Source organism: Ambystoma mexicanum, chromosome 4p, assembly GCF_040938575.1.
Source record: "Ambystoma mexicanum isolate Mex_15411 chromosome 4p, UKY_AmexF1_1, whole genome shotgun sequence".
Classification (NCBI taxonomy): domain Eukaryota; kingdom Metazoa; phylum Chordata; class Amphibia; order Caudata; family Ambystomatidae; genus Ambystoma; species Ambystoma mexicanum.
Genome location: NC_090927.1, coordinates 968248666 through 968266254, shown reverse-complemented (window position 1 = coordinate 968266254; position 17589 = coordinate 968248666). Strand labels below are relative to the sequence as shown.

General features: G+C 45.9%; 1 protein-coding gene across 1 annotated transcript in view; it reads right to left on the bottom strand.

Moving 5' to 3' along the window:
* The window catches only part of CD164 (CD164 molecule), a 693925-nt gene that overhangs the window by 188910 nt on the left and 487426 nt on the right, over positions 1 to 17589 (bottom strand). The window contains exon 5 of the mRNA XM_069606541.1: positions 12163 to 12231. Within this exon, the coding sequence (XP_069462642.1) occupies positions 12163 to 12231 (69 nt within the window). The remainder of the gene's footprint in view (positions 1 to 12162; positions 12232 to 17589) is intronic.

Sequence of the window (17589 nt, the reverse complement as noted above, 5' to 3'; positions counted from 1 at the left end):
GTGGAACACCTTCCCTTCCTCCTGAGAGAGTAGATCCTGAGTCACAGGGAGGAGACACGTGTGTGAGCGGAGTAGTAGTAGATACAAGTACCAAATGCGGGTTGGCCTATTTGGTGCTAAAAGAGTGCAATGACTCGACCACCTCCTGAACTTTGAGAGGATCCTCGGAATCAATGGAAATCAAGGGGAAATGCACAGCCTGCCTCACCATCCCAAAGGGATTTGGAGAGCATACCCCAAGGATTAAAAGGGTGCAAAGCGTGTACACTTGGGGGTTTGAAAATTTACAAAAAGATCCAACTGAGGCTAACCCCATTTCAGAAACATTTGGTGGAGAAAGGTGTCCTCCAGTTCCCATTCGTGGTTGCAGTGTTAAAGATTGCTCAATGTGTCTGCCCTTGAGGCATCCTGCTAAATAAACAGCATGGAGGTATACGTGGTGCTGCGCCACCCAATCCCAAACTACTTGTATCGCTAAATGACAAAGGAGGGGGATCTTGCTCAGCCTTGCTTGTTGACAAAGAACATAGGTGCTGTCTGTTCTCAGGAGGACTGCAACGTTCTTGATTAAAGGAAGAAACGACTTAAGAGATTTGAAAATTGCCAGAAGTTCCAGCATATTTATGTGCAAACGGGATTGCTGTGGAGACTAAAGAGCTTTTGCTTGGAATTGACCCAATGTGGCTCCCCATTGGGTCAGAGAAGAAGCGAAAGGTGTAGTGTGCAGATGAGGAGCGTCTTGAAAATGAACTCTCGATGATATTAATTCTGTCGCTCCACCACATAAGATCTGGTTTCAAGCTGGAGTGAATCTTAATAATTTTCAAATGAGGCTTGCTCTCCTGAATCTAGCAATTTGCTAAATGTAGCTAGAGAATACCTTAAGGCAAGCAAGAGGCAGGGCTAGAATAGATGCCGCCATGAGGCAGAGAAGATGCTGAAACCACCACACAGAGGTGACTTTGGGCACCTCAAAGTGTGCAATTGACTGTATGCCTTATATTCTTTGATCTGTGAGAAATACTCTGCCCGGTGTTGTATCCCACTGAATCCTATAAAGGGAATGTTCTGCGTTGAGAAACAAAAATAATAACTAAAAAAAAATACTTCTTGTGGTGAATAGAGAGCACTAAACCGAAGAGCAGCTCCAGCAGCTGTTGTAGGGAGGCTGCTGTTCCTGTGCGTGTTTCCAACCTGGCGAGCCTGTCGTCTAAGTGGGGATGAATGTGAATCCCCTTCATCCTTAGATGTGCCGCCATAGGAGCCATCAATTTTGTAACTACCCTGAGAGCGCCATGAGAGTGCCATTGAGTCTGAACAGCAGAACCAGATGATGAAAATGCCGTTGGCCAAAGGAAAAATACGAGGAATATTTTGTGCACCTAGTATATCAGAACACAAAGATCAGCGTCCTTTAGATCCACTGCGCACAACCAGTCTTCCTGGTTGAGGGCATTCTGAATATGAGCTGGCGTGACCAGCTTGAGCATTTCTAGATATAGGTTTAGATAGAAAAGGTCCAATACTGTTCGCAGGCCTGTCTCTTTTCTTCAGAGCAGTAAAAAGGCAAGAGGAAAAGCCATAACCTCTTTCCTGAGGGCACTTACTTGATCATCTTTATCTACAAAAGGTTGGTAATCTTTTGAAGTAGAGTGGCCGATCCTATTTGAGTCAGAGGGGGAGATGACATGGTCCAGGAATCCTCAGAGATGGTATGCCAGCTTTGAAGGAAAGCTGAAATTCTTCCCCCGACTGGGGAGGAGTGGATGTGTACATAGGAATCATTGCTTTGAAGCATTGGAGGATGATTCTGGGGAGGCAGAGAAAAAAACCTTGTGGTGGTTTTTTGTTGCTTCCTTCTCTGAAAGCAGGACGAGCTGTCCGCCTGCTGGTTCCTTCTCTCCTGGCAACCACAAACCAGCACATCCACGCCCAAAAAAAGGTTCTTTTAGAATCACTTTGTGGCTGAATGGAAGTTTGAATGGACTTCTGGGCTCCCCTTGTAAGAACTGTGAGGGATTTGGCAGTAACTGTAGATGTTTTCTTTGCATTTAGTTCCTCATCAGTAGAGTAGTGAAACAACTAATTTCCCTCAGAGGGCAAGTCAAAAATGTTATCTTGGACGTCCTCATTGAAGTGGGTAAGCTCTAGCCCAAGCTGAATGTCTGATATCCCCACGATAGCCAATGTTCTAGCGGCAATATCAATATGGTGAGCAGAGGACTCGATGTCCTGCGAATAAGTGTTGCTTCAGATAGTCCAGACAAACATATTGCTAAAAGTCTGCAATTTCTTGCCATAGTTTGCGATTGGCCGCTGAGAACAGTGTGTCAGCATTGGCTTGTCACAAGGGAAGGGACGCGATGGCCTATATGGGTGCGGAATGCGAGCCACAAATTAAGACTAGGACTTAGCGAACATAGTCACTGACCCCACAACTGATGACTGGAGGCTTGGAGGATAAACTTGGGGAATCTGAAAATAACTCCTGCTGGATCTGTCAGACATTAGTGACAGTACCCTTGAAATATCCTCAGATTCTGAATCCGATTGTTCTGGCATAGGGAACCCTATAAAATCCAGAACCCCTACCATGCTATTATGAAAAGCCTTCGCTGATAATGAGGCTTCTTCCTCGCCTTCCTCATCATCTGTGTCAGTGTATGTCCTAATAGATGGGCATACGATTGGTTCCAGTGAACGTGCCACAGTGTTAAACTTCTTGCGAGGGTTGCACTGGATTTGTAGCAATGGTAACTACAGGCACCGAAACCAGAGGAACAGGGTGGGCCGGAACACTAAGTGGCCAGAGGTGGAGTTATATTTTCAGGCATCACCTCGTTTTATTAAGTTCTCCAAGTAACCTTTCATGGGATCAGAGTGCATGATCCCTTGAAAAATGATAAAAAAAATCCATCCTCCAAAGACAAAGGCGCTGCCGTTGACCGAGTCCAAGATGAGGAGGCCGATGGAGACCAAGCTGGTGGTTGTCTAAGGTAGCAAGGTGGTTGCCTGACTGGAGGAGGAACTCCAAACCCGAGGGAAGAGGATGGAATGGGTTAAGAGGTAGACCAGGTCGTCATAAGAGACCAATCCACTAACAAAATCCTCCCTGGAAACAGTAGGAGGAAGAGGGATCTGAGAAGATCTTTAAGGAACCGATGGTGCAGACTCTGGTGAGGAGAGGTCTGAAACATCCTCTGCTGAGTGAGAAACCATGACAGAGAAATCAGTGTCTGGCCTGGTCTGTGGCAGTCATTTTAAGGCGAGTCTAACGCTGTAATGGTGTTACCTCCTTGGCAGGGTGAGACATTTTCTGAAAGGTTATGCTTGATTTCAAACCTGTATTCGAAGCAAGGGAAGAGGTGCAAGGAGTCTTGCTCAATGCGGAGCTCTGCTTCTGTTTAGATCATGTTGGACCCAACTGGCGAGGTCCGGTGGATTTTAGTGACTGAAAATTCTCAGATTGTGCCTCCGGAAAGCAGATGTCCCTCGACCTTCAGTTTCAGCCCAGAAGATTTTTGATGCAGAGGTGTCAACTCAGGTACCACTGAACCAGTACCAGAACTTGGAAGGTCCTCGGTGGTTGCACCGCTACGAGACCAAAGGGCCTCAGATATCGCTCCGATGAAAGCCCCTTAAGAGACCTCATTGTTCTTGACACCGGTAGAAGCCAACGTGGCCTTGCAGCGTACTCCAGTAATGCAGTGGCTAGCCGCTACAAGACTGTCGTACCTCCAGCTTGCGCAGCGTGTCCGACTTACCTGATGTCTAGAAGAATTTGAGGAAATGAACTCCCCCAACTCGCACAGAGGCGATGTTTTGAAAAGATCCCTCCATTGCGACATTCGATTAAGAGTCCTCAGTGAAAGCGCATGACAAGATGAACAGGCCACCCACCTGTTTTGGGGGCCTAGACACTACAGGCTGCGCATGCTGCGTCAGCTGCCAGAAAATGGCTGCTGCACAGGCTTTGAAACCATCAACGCCCATCATGAAAGACTCACCAAAGTTGCTGGTGGGCGAATAAATCAAATGAAAAACGCCCAAAAAGTGGCCTTGAGAAATAGTTGCACAGTAAAGAAGTGTGCGCTATTAATTTTTTCTATTCAATTGTTTTTTTATAATGCGCTTAATATCACAATTTGTTTTCGAAGCGCGGATCCGGGATTCAAACCTCTGTTGCTCTGCATGGTCTTGCTTCCAATACCAGCACGTTGCCCTGTGCTATCCTCCGTTCACATGCCAGGCGTCCAGTCGACATGGAAAAGGACTGACGGGTGGTCCCGGTTGGCAGAGTCTGCCACGCCCACGCCTCAGTGCCTCCCCTCAACACAAAAAATGTAAAACAGAAATTCATTGTGCTTTGCCAAATGTGTACTAGTCGGGTACACATAGGACGGACACCCATAAGTATGGCGGGAAGGGGACAGGACGTAAGAGTATAGAACAGACTTGGCAGTCACAGCTCAGGGTTGTGCCGCCAAAATGCGAGGTCCAATTAAATCTCACTAGCCACTGGCAAGGAAAAATCTACTTATGGATCTGCAAAAAGGTAACTGGGAAGGCCCGATTGAGTGGGCCACTGTTTACTTCCAAAAGTCTACTGTGTTGTGTTACAATATTTGTATTTTTTTTATAACACTTATTAGATCAAGCATAATGGCTCATCGCAATCACACATGTACACTTTAGTGCCCGTGTCTTATGCCCGGTGTTATGCCACTTCCTAGAAGATTACTGACTTGCGAGCAGATGGCACACACCTGAAAGACCTGTCCACATTTCAGCTGCTCCTATAGTACTCCCCTTGCCTCGTTAAGTGACGCAGGTGGTTGAAACTGGTCAGAGCTCTAGCAATCATATATCTTAGCGAAGGTGTAAACTAATGAGGCATATTGCTTAGACCACCACAGGCATTCAGAAGAATCTTGAAAGCTAATCAAAGACACTGATCAAACGCATGCACAAAATACTGTAGTATATTGACCAATCTGGGATGTAAGTTTAGCAGGTACAGTGATTGGACAAACTTTACTGTGGGTCGATTTACTCGAGAAAACTCCCAATACTGCATAGCAGAAATGAGAGAGCATGCATGAGGGTCATCTCACAGATGCAGGCGATTATGACAAAGTCGCTGGCAGCTCGTGAGAGATCAGCATATTACACTCATGAAAGTGGTTCATTAAATGGCAACTTTCATTTCCCCATGCTTTATGACTTCTATGATGCACCAGATTCTAAGCTGCAACCAGAACAAAAGGTCAATGTGCAGAGTGAATCATTGTAAGCCTACATGCCACAAATATCAAACAGCAAGGAAACACAACATTTTCAGTGTAGAATCAGGTGCAGTGTAGTGCTGCTTGTGTAGGTGAGAGCTCTTAAATGCCAAAGAGCTTCCACATAACCAAATACAGAATTGGGCATTTCTAATCAGTTTCCTTCACCCCAAGAAAATATCATGAGTAGATCCTTTTCCATGTTGAGCTCTTTGAACATTTTCTTTTGCCTCCATTGCAGAGGGGTATGATTTTTCTTGGATGAGGTGTGAGTTGGAATTGCCTCTTTTGAAAAAATTGTTGGCAAATCTTTAAACCTAGCCACTCTGCACAATGCTGAGAACCCATTTGTCTTTGGTTAGGTTTTTCAAAAAGATAAGGGCCATTAAATACTCCTACCAGGGGTGCTCATGAGAGGGGAATGTGCTAACCAGTCATTTTAGGGCGAAGGTTGGCATTTCCACTACAGTCGGTTGCTTCTTGCCCCTTTTAGTCTCAAATCTGTTGGTAGTGTGACCTAGCTTGCTGGTGAAAAGGTAGAAGGTAATAGCGATACAACAAGTGCCTGCATCGGTCACAATTATTTCCTCAAAGCCAATGTTTAAACTCCAAAAGTCCCAAGTCAACAGATTGCAAGTTAACGAACCGATTTCATGCAAGAAACCTCAGCGACATGAGCACCAGGGAGGCAAATAACTTGCATTGAAAGTCCCCTTCTGGCAGGTCAATCTGATCCATCATGTTCTTTGAATGGAAAGGCCACATCAGAGGACATTGGTGGACATGGCAGCTACATCTTTGGAGGCACTGGTCACTTACTTTGGACCATGTAAGACACCTTGTGTTTTATGTACTCCACTAACTTCTATTTGGATTACCACAGAAAATGGTCATGTTGATCAATAGGGAAGGTCCTCTCAGTCCGAGTCTATCCTGCAATTCTTTTTGTCAGGGGATGATGGAGGGCAGGAGCCAGTGAGGATGATGCAAAAGATGCACATTTTCTTGCAGCTGTTATTTTTAATGAGTCAGGTGGAGGGTCCTTCCTGAGAAATAAAATGGTCCAACTCAGGAGCTCAACTGTAGGAGCTGTACTTTTTTAAAATCCCACCTCAGTCTGTGGACTACTGCCAAGATAGAGGGAAATATGTCACTATGGGTTGTAAGTGACAATTCACTCTTGGCAAGTACGAAATAGTGTGTTCATGGAGAACTGACATTAATGCCATGGGGGGCCCAGGACTGTGGAAGAGACAACATTTACACCTGGGGAAATCTGTACGAGGAGGGCTTGCTTAAGGATTTTGATACCATAAGGGAGAAGGAAGAATTACCCGGGGGTCAGTTGGTACCAGAGGAGCAGAAAAGTGGCAAGGAATATCTGGGTGACCTGGCCAGAGGAGCCGGAAGCGGCGCTGATGCCGACATTGCTTCATAACTTGGGGGATGGGTGGAAGCCGGTGTCCAGGCTTCATCTTCATCAGTGTCCACTAGGGTGTCCGGCTGGTCCAGCTTGGGTGGAGGAGTGCTGGACGCCGAAGGCTGCGGTGTGTGGACCGGAGCCTGTGGCTGGTGTGGAGGGCGGTTGTGGTACCGCCTGAACTGTGGGATGCAGGGGAGCCAAAATCGAAGGATCCGGCGGGGGTAGCAGGGGCTGCGCGGGGGCCTGAGGTGCTGAAGCCATAGGAAGAATGACTATAGGCACTGGCAGTGGGACCAGAGGGAGCATGTCCCTGATCACATCCCGAACGGTCGCCCCCCATCTGAGGAGACCTCATGAGTGTGAGGAACTTTTCAAAAAACCTGTCCTCACAGGCTGGTTGGGTGGTATTGACAGAGTAGCGGGCAGCTGTTAGGGCCTGTGCGTACTCTGGCTGGCTGGTTGCAGGGTAAATCTGCCCTGCGACGCTGAAGGATAACCTGTAGGCCACGTACCTGGTGAAGACCAGTCCCAGCTAGGAACTATTTCTCCCACCTGCTCCGCACCCGGGGGCGGAATTGGACGAGCGACCATCTTGTCTGGCGCAGTGGCCATTTTGTCAGGCTGCATGCCACGTGTCAGCGTTGTGGTGCTTGCCTCGCTGGGCCCGGCCTACTCCAGGACTCTTGGCGGTGGAGCTCTTCAGGACGAGGCCTGGTAGGCGTATTGCCCTTGGCTGTGTCAGCTATAGTGCTGCATACAGGCACCCCCTCAGACACTTGTCCGGTACTAGAGCGTAGCCCCTCAGGTGGACACCCGGTAGAAGAACCTTGCGGTCCCTCAGCACTGTCTACGGAAGGATCTGCGACCCCTCGGCCTGGCGGTCGGCAGATGAATCAGCCGCGGTACCTGTGCTGGTGCAAGAACCTGAACAGTCCCTCCCGCTCGGGCGTTTCCTCGGGAAGGAGTCGCCCTACGGGGTGCGATGGAAAAAAGCGGCTCTACCTGGGGCCTTGACTTGTGTCTGACGAAGTCCTTCAAGTCCTCTGGAGGCGAAGTCTTGAAGAGCTCACTCCACCGAGCTAATCTTTCTTCAGAACGCGTGGTGTAAGCGCATCGCACGCTGTACAACCCTCCCAGCTGTGATCCGGGCCAAGGCAGCGGAGGCAAAGAGCGTGGGGGTTGGACGTAGGGAAGAGTCCTTCACAGGCTGGACACCTGCTGAAGCCCGCTGACGCCGACATGCGCTGGGGAGGAGCGTGGTGCCAAAGGACCGAGTACTTAATTAAGACCAAAGAATAGAAGACAAACAACAAAAGATAGTATCCGGGGAATAGCACAGGGAATTACAAGGCCGAAGCCAAACCCAGGAGCGCTGTTGAAAGCGGTCCGTTCCCATCGATGCAGAAAAGGGTACTGGGGAGTGGTGCCGGTGGGCAGAGTCAGGGGAGCGCATGCTTTCAAGGCCATGCCTCTAAATTTAAAAAGGAAGAAGGTTTTTTCTGGTGAAAAAGGTTCCATCTCCCGTCCCTAGCGAGGGACGCCCATGCAGTATGGAGGAAAGGGGACAGGATATTGGAGCATGACTGTGTTTGTAATTAGATAAAAGAGCAGAGAGGAAAGCAATACTTGGTAAGGCGGCCTTCTGGGAAGACAGGAATAAGGCAGGAAAAGATTGGCGGTCATGGAAGCTTAGCGATGCACAAGATAAGAGAACACATGCTTCTGAGAGGGTTGCTACTTGACCACCTGTGACCAGTGAGGGAATACATGACTTAAACACTTTTACAAGGAACTTTACTCAGAAAGCCAAAGTCATCTATGCATGACCACAATTACTTTTCACAAATAGCAATTTCTTGAAATGAGGCAATTTAGATAGGGGGAGATTTGGAGAATCCTGTAGAAGAAAGCAAAGTAACTACACCAGTATAGGTTGTTTTCACTTTGGCAAGTCCCTGTATTTGATGGGTTGTCGGTGGAATTCTATGCGGCTTACACACATCTTCCACCAATATGGTCAGTGCTGTTCAATGAATGAAAAGCATGTAGGTCAATACCTGAAACAATGGGAAGCTCTTAACACTTCATTCCCAAATCCATCAAAGACACCACTCCATATGGAAGTCATCCACCCATTTCACTACTGAATGTGTACATGAAAAGTATGGCAAAGATCACTGCAATGAGATGAGTCATAGGGAAAATAATGCACCATTCCTAAGCATGGAATATGTTATATGAGGGGCAGGAATGGGCTGGGTAATATAAGGCAGTCAGGCAACTATCAAGATAGACTAGAAACAGTGATGGCAGTCCCATTTGACACTGGGAACGTCTTTATTAGGGTTAACTGAACCTACCAGGATTACACTCTCGGAAAATATGGAGCTAACATCATTAGGGCAAGAAGAGCAAGGGCCTGATTCAAGAACATTTTCCAATGGGATTGTGAAAAACGCTTCTGTGAATCAGGCACCAAGTTCGCACCGTTGGCAGAATTATTGGGAAAAGACCAAGGATAATGAGGACCAAAACCACCCTTTTCACAAATACAAATGGGACAGAAGAGACCTCTCACCACCCACACCCCACTCCCTTGAGATAGAAAGCCTTGCATGGATGCTTTTGTTTGCGACACTGGAAACTCCTTTTGAAATTCGGATTTTGGTTATAACAAATTTTAGGCTTTTTGTTGAACTGTGGACATGTCACAAAAGAAATGCCCCCCATGACCCAAACCTTCATGTAAGTCATTATCCCATAATGTACCTTTTGCCGCCTGTAGCATTTCACTTCACAACATTGTGACACCTTATCTTTTGTTGAGTACTTCTGTAAATAAACACACAAACCTTATCTTTCGGTAGGTGTCTTAGTTCCAGAAATAGTGATGGGCTGGCAAGTCCTGCAGCCTCGCTGAACACCCTAAGGAGAATAATGAACTTGCAAACTGGATGTTGGTAAAGCCTAAGAAAGGAACTATGCATGGAGGGTTGGGGAGGGCAAGATACCCAGACTGGTGGGCCTATTGTGGAGTCCCAATGAAAAATTCTTCACAGTATGATGAAAGACTGAAGAAAACATAGGATCTGGAATTATGAAGATAAATGAGGTTAACTGTGTAGTGCAATACACAATGATGAGCTAGATCCCAACCTGAGGCAAACTCTACTGGACCCTGCCAAAAATGTACAGGTTGCAACTCCAAGACAGTGATCATTGTTTTTTTTTTTATAACTCTGTTTATTGAGTTTAAACAACACAACTTAAAGGAACAAACATGGATGAGACATGAATCATCGGTATACATAGGATGAAGGCAGCATGGCAATAATAACAACTAGCATGGGCCCCCTGGGTCAAGGGCCGCGGGACGTCAATAGGCCGACGCCGGCAAACAGTGCCAGCAGTACTACCCATGTACCCCCACCCGCAGGTCTCAGTGGAGATCTAGCCATTTTCCCCATATTTTTTCAAATTTACGGGGGCAGCCCCGTGCGTTATAAATCCGGCGCTCTGTGGCTGCGCACCTGTCCAGTTCGTTGCTCCAGCGGTTTAGGCTCAGTGGGTCGGCAGATCCCCAATTGGCTGCGATAAGTCTTTTGCTTGCCCCCAACACAATTGCCAGAAACAATTTCTCATATTTAGATAGATCTACTTCCCCCCCGATGCCCAAGAGTGTCATCTTGGGATCCCTAGGGATTGGTGTCGCCAGAGCGGCTGAGATTGTGTTAATACAGTCCACCCAGAAGGCCTGTATCACCCGGCAGTCCCATATCATATGGTAGAAGGTGGCGAGTTCGTTTTTGCATCGAATGCATGTCCCGTCTTCTATTCCACCCCATCTGGCCATTACGGCGCGTGAGTGTTATAGGAGCGATGGAGGATCCTCAACTGTATTAGTCTGAGCTTGGATTCTATGCCAATTTCCCTGGGGAACATTAATGCTTCCACCCAATCTTCAGGTTCCAGGGGTCCTACGTCCCTTTCCCACTTTGCTTTGAGCCCGTCAAGCTGTGCCGCCCTGAATGAGTTAAGGGCCTGATGGAGAGTGCAGTGATCATTGTTAAGTGTGTAACCAAACTACAGGTATAATTGCACACATGCTGTAGAAAGCAGCAGAAACTCAGATATGGGGTGAACATTAGTAGAACGGACTTGGTCTTGGACACAAACATCCCAAAACATCTATGAGTTTCCTTATTCCAAGAGGTCTATGTATTGTCTCAACTGATTCCAGACATCACATTGCGGCTGCACCAGAGCTTGGCAACAGGTAAAAAAAAAATCCTGAGACTTTGAAAGCCAAAGAAGAAGCCATACGTGGGACACTATTCAAGACCTAGTGGTCCTCTCCAACTTTGAATATATCATGTGCAACGGACAGTCCCATGAAGAGGACCACAGGTCTATTTGGTTCACCTTTCAATGAATCATATGTGTAATCAATAGTGCTATTATTTTTGTTTCTGTTCAGCGTGTCGGTTTCCATGTTCCTGCACCAGATTCCCCACCAGTATATCCCAAAACCTCATCTTTAATCTGGAGAATCAGCTTGACCAAGGAGGTTTTCTTAATAGCTTGATCTAAGGGGGATGATAATTTGATAGGTGTGATCTGCTAGACGGTTGGCTCTAACTTAGTAGGTTTATGTTTCCCTATTAAATTGTTCCAGGGTTTGTATCAAGTTAAAAACTTGATAAATTGGTAGTCATTACAAAGGTTAAAACTTCTGCAAACAAAAGGAAATGCACACATTTGTCCCATTGCATCCACTGATGTATTTAGCACAGTAGCACGGCTTTATTTCACACACCCATTTCATTTCTTGCCTATATTCTTATACTAGTGTGAGAATAAGGTTTATAGGTATCCAAACCTGGGGCCAATGTTCATTCTGCCATCACCAGCACAATTATTCAAGGCCAAAGAGTGTATGAGAGTTTTCTTGCGGTGTTTGCAGTTTTTTTTCTTTTCTGTACACGTGTGACATTTATTATACTAAACATTTATTATTTAATAATAGATGCTTGTTGGATATTTACTTTTGTATTTGATAAACCACATCTGAAGTATGACATTTTAAGATTCCATTCATGGATTTTTTAAATGAAAATACATTTATTGTATAAATCACTTACAGGATTTGAATTGAATGTATTCATGTTCTATCTAATTGGTATCTGGTTATCAATTAGACACTTGATTATGTGTTACCTGTAGACAGTTTTGTCACCTTGCATCTAACATTACAGAAGCATACCAACTCCGGCCTCTTTTCTACGCCCAAAGTAAAACCACACCAAGTGGTATCATAGGTTTTATCACAAATCAAACCATGGATAAGTACATTTTAAGTTCACACAAACATTAGCAAAGGCTGTTCTTAAGACACATTTGTCTCATTTTACTTTAACTTTTAAGTGCTACTGAAAAACAAAGTAAATACATTACCAGTTGTGGAGGTGGTTGGAACAAGCACACTTGGAGATGGGGCGGCAGAAGGGGCAGGAGTCGAATTAGCTAAAATAAAATGCAAACAAATTACAGTGGCTTCAAACTGAGAAAGGCGAAATATAACTCGGAACATGCACATACCTCAGAATTATAAGTACAGGAGATCATAGCATAGGGGATTCAGCCTCAGCCACCCACCCAGAGATTGTATAATTAATTTACAATTATGTTATTCCGAGGGAACATACAGATTTAACAAAACTGAAGTATGATGTTCCAAAATGTTAATGTTGATTGCCTACATATTTCCCTTCAACAGAAACATTACCATCCATTATATTTCCAACATTTTGTAAGCAATTTGCTTGCTACAGCGGTCTCATTTTGTGAGCTTCTTTTAAGCCCTTAAAGAGGAAGTGACATCAGCGGAGGAGATTAGGTAAAACTGCAGATCCATTATACCAGCAAAGAGACTAAGTAAAAAGTTGCATGCTCTTAATTTAAACCTAAATATACTACCTACTAATCCTGCCCCACCAATAGATATGTACTAGTGTTATTATTGGTAATAGACTGTAGTGTTACTACTGCAACAGTGGTAGTAGTACTATTGACAAAAGCAGTAAGATTACTGCTACAGCTGGTAGTAGTGCTATTACTTTTAACAGAGTAACAGCACTACCACTAGAAGTAATTTAAGCATTACTATGGTACCAGCAGCTCATCTACTGACAGTATTATAGCCTGATTTCTGCCAAGGCCACTGTACAAACCCTACCCGGAGGCCAGGGAAGGGCCACCTCCCCCATCCCACAGACCAGCTAGACAGGCTCTAGGAAACCTACAGATTAAAGTTGTTATCCCCCCCTGCAACAGGAGATGAGCTACCCTCCTGCCCATCCACCACCTTCATCTCCCCTCCGCCAAGTTTACTTTTTTCGGTTATAGACCTCCCCTTTCTGTTATAGACCTCCAGTCTCAGATGGACAACAGACACTAGAGTAGATTTTTAGAGCCTGCACAGGGACCCCTTTTTATTCAAACAAATACATTTTAGCAACCTTACGCTACTTAATCCTGCCTTCCTCTTTCCTACTCTGGCATGATTCCCCTCCAAGAGTTCTGTTCCGCCAACCCATCCTGCCTGGATGGTGAGAATGTGGGACCCCCAAGGAGGGTGAACAGACAAAACAGACCCCTTCGACCTATCTGTGCCACCTACCCATGAGGAGGAACCAGATGATGCGCCTTCCCCAAGGCAGCCCCTAGCAGGGCGTGAACTACATAACCACTTCAAACAAGGGTATTCATGTGGTCACCCTATCCTAACCACCTCATACACTACCTGCTACCCAACCCTTACATACATATACAACACACACACACAAAATGTATCTCATACAATTACTCACTGTAATCATATTTCTGGTGCTTGTATCGGCTTAGATTCACATGCTGTGCATATAGTCTGGCATCTAGTGGGAATCACAGAGTATTGCATCTTCTTTTCGAAGATCGAAAAGGGACGTTGACTTGGGTGTGCCTGTAACACTATCGCTATCGTGACGTGTAGTGTACCCATGATTCCTCACGCGTCGCGGTCCGTCCGGTTATTTTTGTTCTGCCATGGGGGAACCTGAAGAGAATGTGTGAGAGTACAGAAGAAAAGAATGTGTAAGATGCCTATGTTCCTTCAACGCCAAAGGGGAGGCAAGAGGAGGGAAGAGAAAGAAAAGGCATTCTCTAAGAGAAATGTTGAGAATTAAGCATCTCACAATAACCGGGGGGACCTCAATGTGTGAGGAATCATGAGTACACTACATGCCACGATGGGAATAGTGTTACAGGCACACCCAGGTCGACATCCCTTTTTCGATCTTCAAAAAAAAAAAAACATGCAATACCTCGCGATTACCACTAGATGTTGGACTATATGCACAGCATGCGATTCTAAGCAGATTTATGGTTAATTTGCTTAACCCATAGGAAGAGCACTTTTAGGGTGGCTTATAACTTCATCCACCCACTTCACCACCCAAATCCCCTCACGCCCAGGGAGAATCCTCACAAAACTTTGCAAAAAGTATATGGCTCAGTCAGATTTATTCTGCAAAGTTTGGTGATGCTTCATGCGGGGGGTGCGGGAAGCGGTCAAAATGTATGGTTTTCCCCATAAACTCAATAGAAAAAACAAATGTTGCTCATGCCTACAACCCAAACCGCTGGATGGATTTTCACCAAATTTGCAGCAGGAGTGGCGGCTTGGTCCCGATAGCGTGCTTTCGTACATTTGGTTTAAATCGGTCCAGTAGTTTTTTTTTTTTTAAACGACCAAATAGTAGGTAAGAACAAATGAGTGATATCTGGGCCCGTTCCGCAGACTTACTTCCCTGTTAGGTCCGCGGACGGGCCTCCGATTGGTCCAGAGGGCAGCATAATGTCCACAGACATCAGACGCACCCGCTGATTGGATGGTGAAAAGCTTCAGGTGTGTCAGATTTGTGGAAACGTCTGCAATGTTAGATTCGTGGACAGCAGCCGTTGTCCGCGAACACTGGTGAAAACATTAAGCATTGCACTTGTGAATCTAATTAAACAATCTGTGGGGAGCTGAGGGGTGATGAGGATGAGGATGGGATTGGATATGGCCTCATAAAACCCAAAAAACAGGTCATTTTTTCAATTCTGATGTCCGCAAACAGTTCGGATGTCCGGGGCAGTCCGGGGATGTTCCGGGAACATCTATGCCCATTTCTGCATTACAGGGTTGGTGAAAACCAGTTTTTGGATGGCTTATAACTTTGGTGCCACTCAATGAAACTGCATTTTGGAATTTCATTCTAGACCCCGACTCTGAATGGTTATGCAAAGTGTGGTGCTGTTTTGTCAAAAGGGAACAACATTGAAGGGGGGTGGGGGGGGTGAGTTATAAAATATTTTAAAGGCTTACAAATGTGATGCCATTTGACGAATCTCCACACACGTATGTAAAACATTTTTAGACCTAGATATGAATGTCTTTGCAAAGTTTGGTTGGATTTTGTCAAGAGGGGGCAAAATTAGAGGGGGGTCACAACATTTTTAGAAGTCTTATAACTTTGTTGTTGTTAGACTAATGTGGTCAAACGTTTTCAGAAAGATTATAGCTCCAGCCTTGAATGTTTGTGCCAAGTCTGAATTGTCAAGTGGGTGCTAAGTTATATGACTATTTTATGTACATACATTTTGACACTTTCCAAAAAATAAAACATGGGCGGATTTGAAGCAAACTCGTGCAAGGAGCATTGGCAAGGACCAGAAGAACAAGTTACTTCTTAACTTGTAACGTTCTTTCGACGGGATGTTCCTCCGACGTATTCCTTATCTTTGATAATACGTTTCCAGCTCGCTGGCCTCAGAATTTTTTTCTGCAGAGGGTGCTGCGCGTCGACGTCCGCTGAGTCAATGTCCCTCGACGGCCACCGTATCGGCGCCAACGTCACCATGCCCATAAATAGCCACGCGCTGCGTCTGTTGCTCAGTTCCGTTTTGTAGCATAAGATAAGTCATGTCTGAATTGGTTATTGACCTTGAAGGAGCGTAAGCTGCAGCCACAAGGGAAGTATCTCTGCGGGGATGGATGGGAGGGGCGATAAGGAATACGTCGGAGGAACATCCCGTCGAAAGAACGTTACAAGGTAAGAAGTAACTTGTTCTTCGAAGGGATTGTGTCCTCCGACGTATTCCTTATCTTTGATAGACTCCCATAGCAGTGGCATGTAATTGGAGGTGGGAGTGAGAATGTTATGCATCCCTTTAGGGATGGACCGAATGTAATACGGCCTTGCCAAATCTGGTCTCTTGACTAGTGGAGGAATCCAGATTGTAAAATTTTGTGAATGTATGTGCGGACGACCATGTGGCAACCGCACATATGTCTCGCACCAGTACCCCTCTTTGGAGAGGGGGGGAGGCTGCGATACCCCTGGATGAATGAGCCCAGAGATTTTGGGGTGGCTCTTTCCCTGCCAGTTTGTAACATTCCAGAATGGCCAAAATAATCCACCTGGAGATGGTTTGTTTTGTTATGGGTAGTCCCAACTTGTGACCTGAATATCCTACAAACAGTTGGTCTGCTTGCCTGATCCTAGCCATTCTGCTGATGTAATTGCTGAGAGCATGTCTTGGGTCCAGCCTATGTAGCCTTTCTTCCTCTTTCCCCGGATGGGGAGGAGGGTAGAATGAAGGTAAGGTAATTTTCTGAGTAATATGAAATTCAGAAACCACCTTTGGGAGGAAATTAGGCTTCACCTGTAGGACAACTTTGTCCTTGTGTAAAATTTTACGTGGGGGTTTACAGGAGAGAGCTTGTAGCTCGCTCACCCTCCGAGCAGATGTTAGTGCTACCAATAGGACAGTTTTAAGCGTGAGAAATCTCAGCGCACAAGAGTGAAGTGGTTCGAATGGAGTGCCCATTAGGAAGTTTAAGACTACATTTAAGTCCCAAAAGGGAACCTGGAATGGTTTTGGAGGATAAACATTAGTTAATCCCTTGAGAAATTGTATCACTAGAGGAAGTTTGAAATACGATGGTTCCTCCACAGTGCGCTTGAAGATAGAAAGCGCTGCGAGATAGCCTTTTACAGTGCCAACTTGAAGGCCTGAGTTTGCCAAGTAGAGTAGAAACGATAACACCGTTGGTGTACCACATGAAAAAGGGTCGATATTCTCTTCTCTACACCAGCTGCAAAATTTGTTCCAACGGCAGCGGTATAAAGACTTTGTTGCTGGCAACACCTCCATGACGTCATCAGGGAGATCCCAATCCTTGTACCTCACCCTTTCAGAAGCCAAGCGTGAAGGTTGAGGGTTCTGGTGTCTGGATGGAGAACCTGACCTCCCTTCTGTGAGAGAAGATTCTCTTTGAGTGGAAGACAGATTGGAGGACAGATGGACATATCTAGAAGGTCCGGGTACCATGGGATCATGGTTTTCCGGAATCTTCTCAACCTCCTGATCATATGAGGAATAACAGGGACTGGTGGGAACGCGTAAAGGAGTGGAAACTCCCAGTCCACTACGAACGCGTCTCCTAGAGCTCCTCTCGAGGGAAATTCCCTTGAACAGAACAGATCGCACTTCCTGTTGGTGCTTGTGGCGATCAGATCCACCTGAGGGGTTCCCCAAAGGGCGAAGATCTCTTGAAGGACTTCCTGAGCTTTTTCCCACTCGTGGGAGACTGTGCTCTGCCTGCTCAGAGCGTCCGCTGTCAATTTCTTCTCTCCGGCTAGGTGGACTGCCGATAGAGAGATTCCTTCTTGGATTGCCCAAAACCAGGGCTGCATCGCCTCTCTGCACAGTGGCAGTGATCCTACGCCTCCTCTTTTGTTGAGGTAGTGCATGGCCACCGTGTTGTCCGTCATTATCAGGACATTTCTCCCCTGT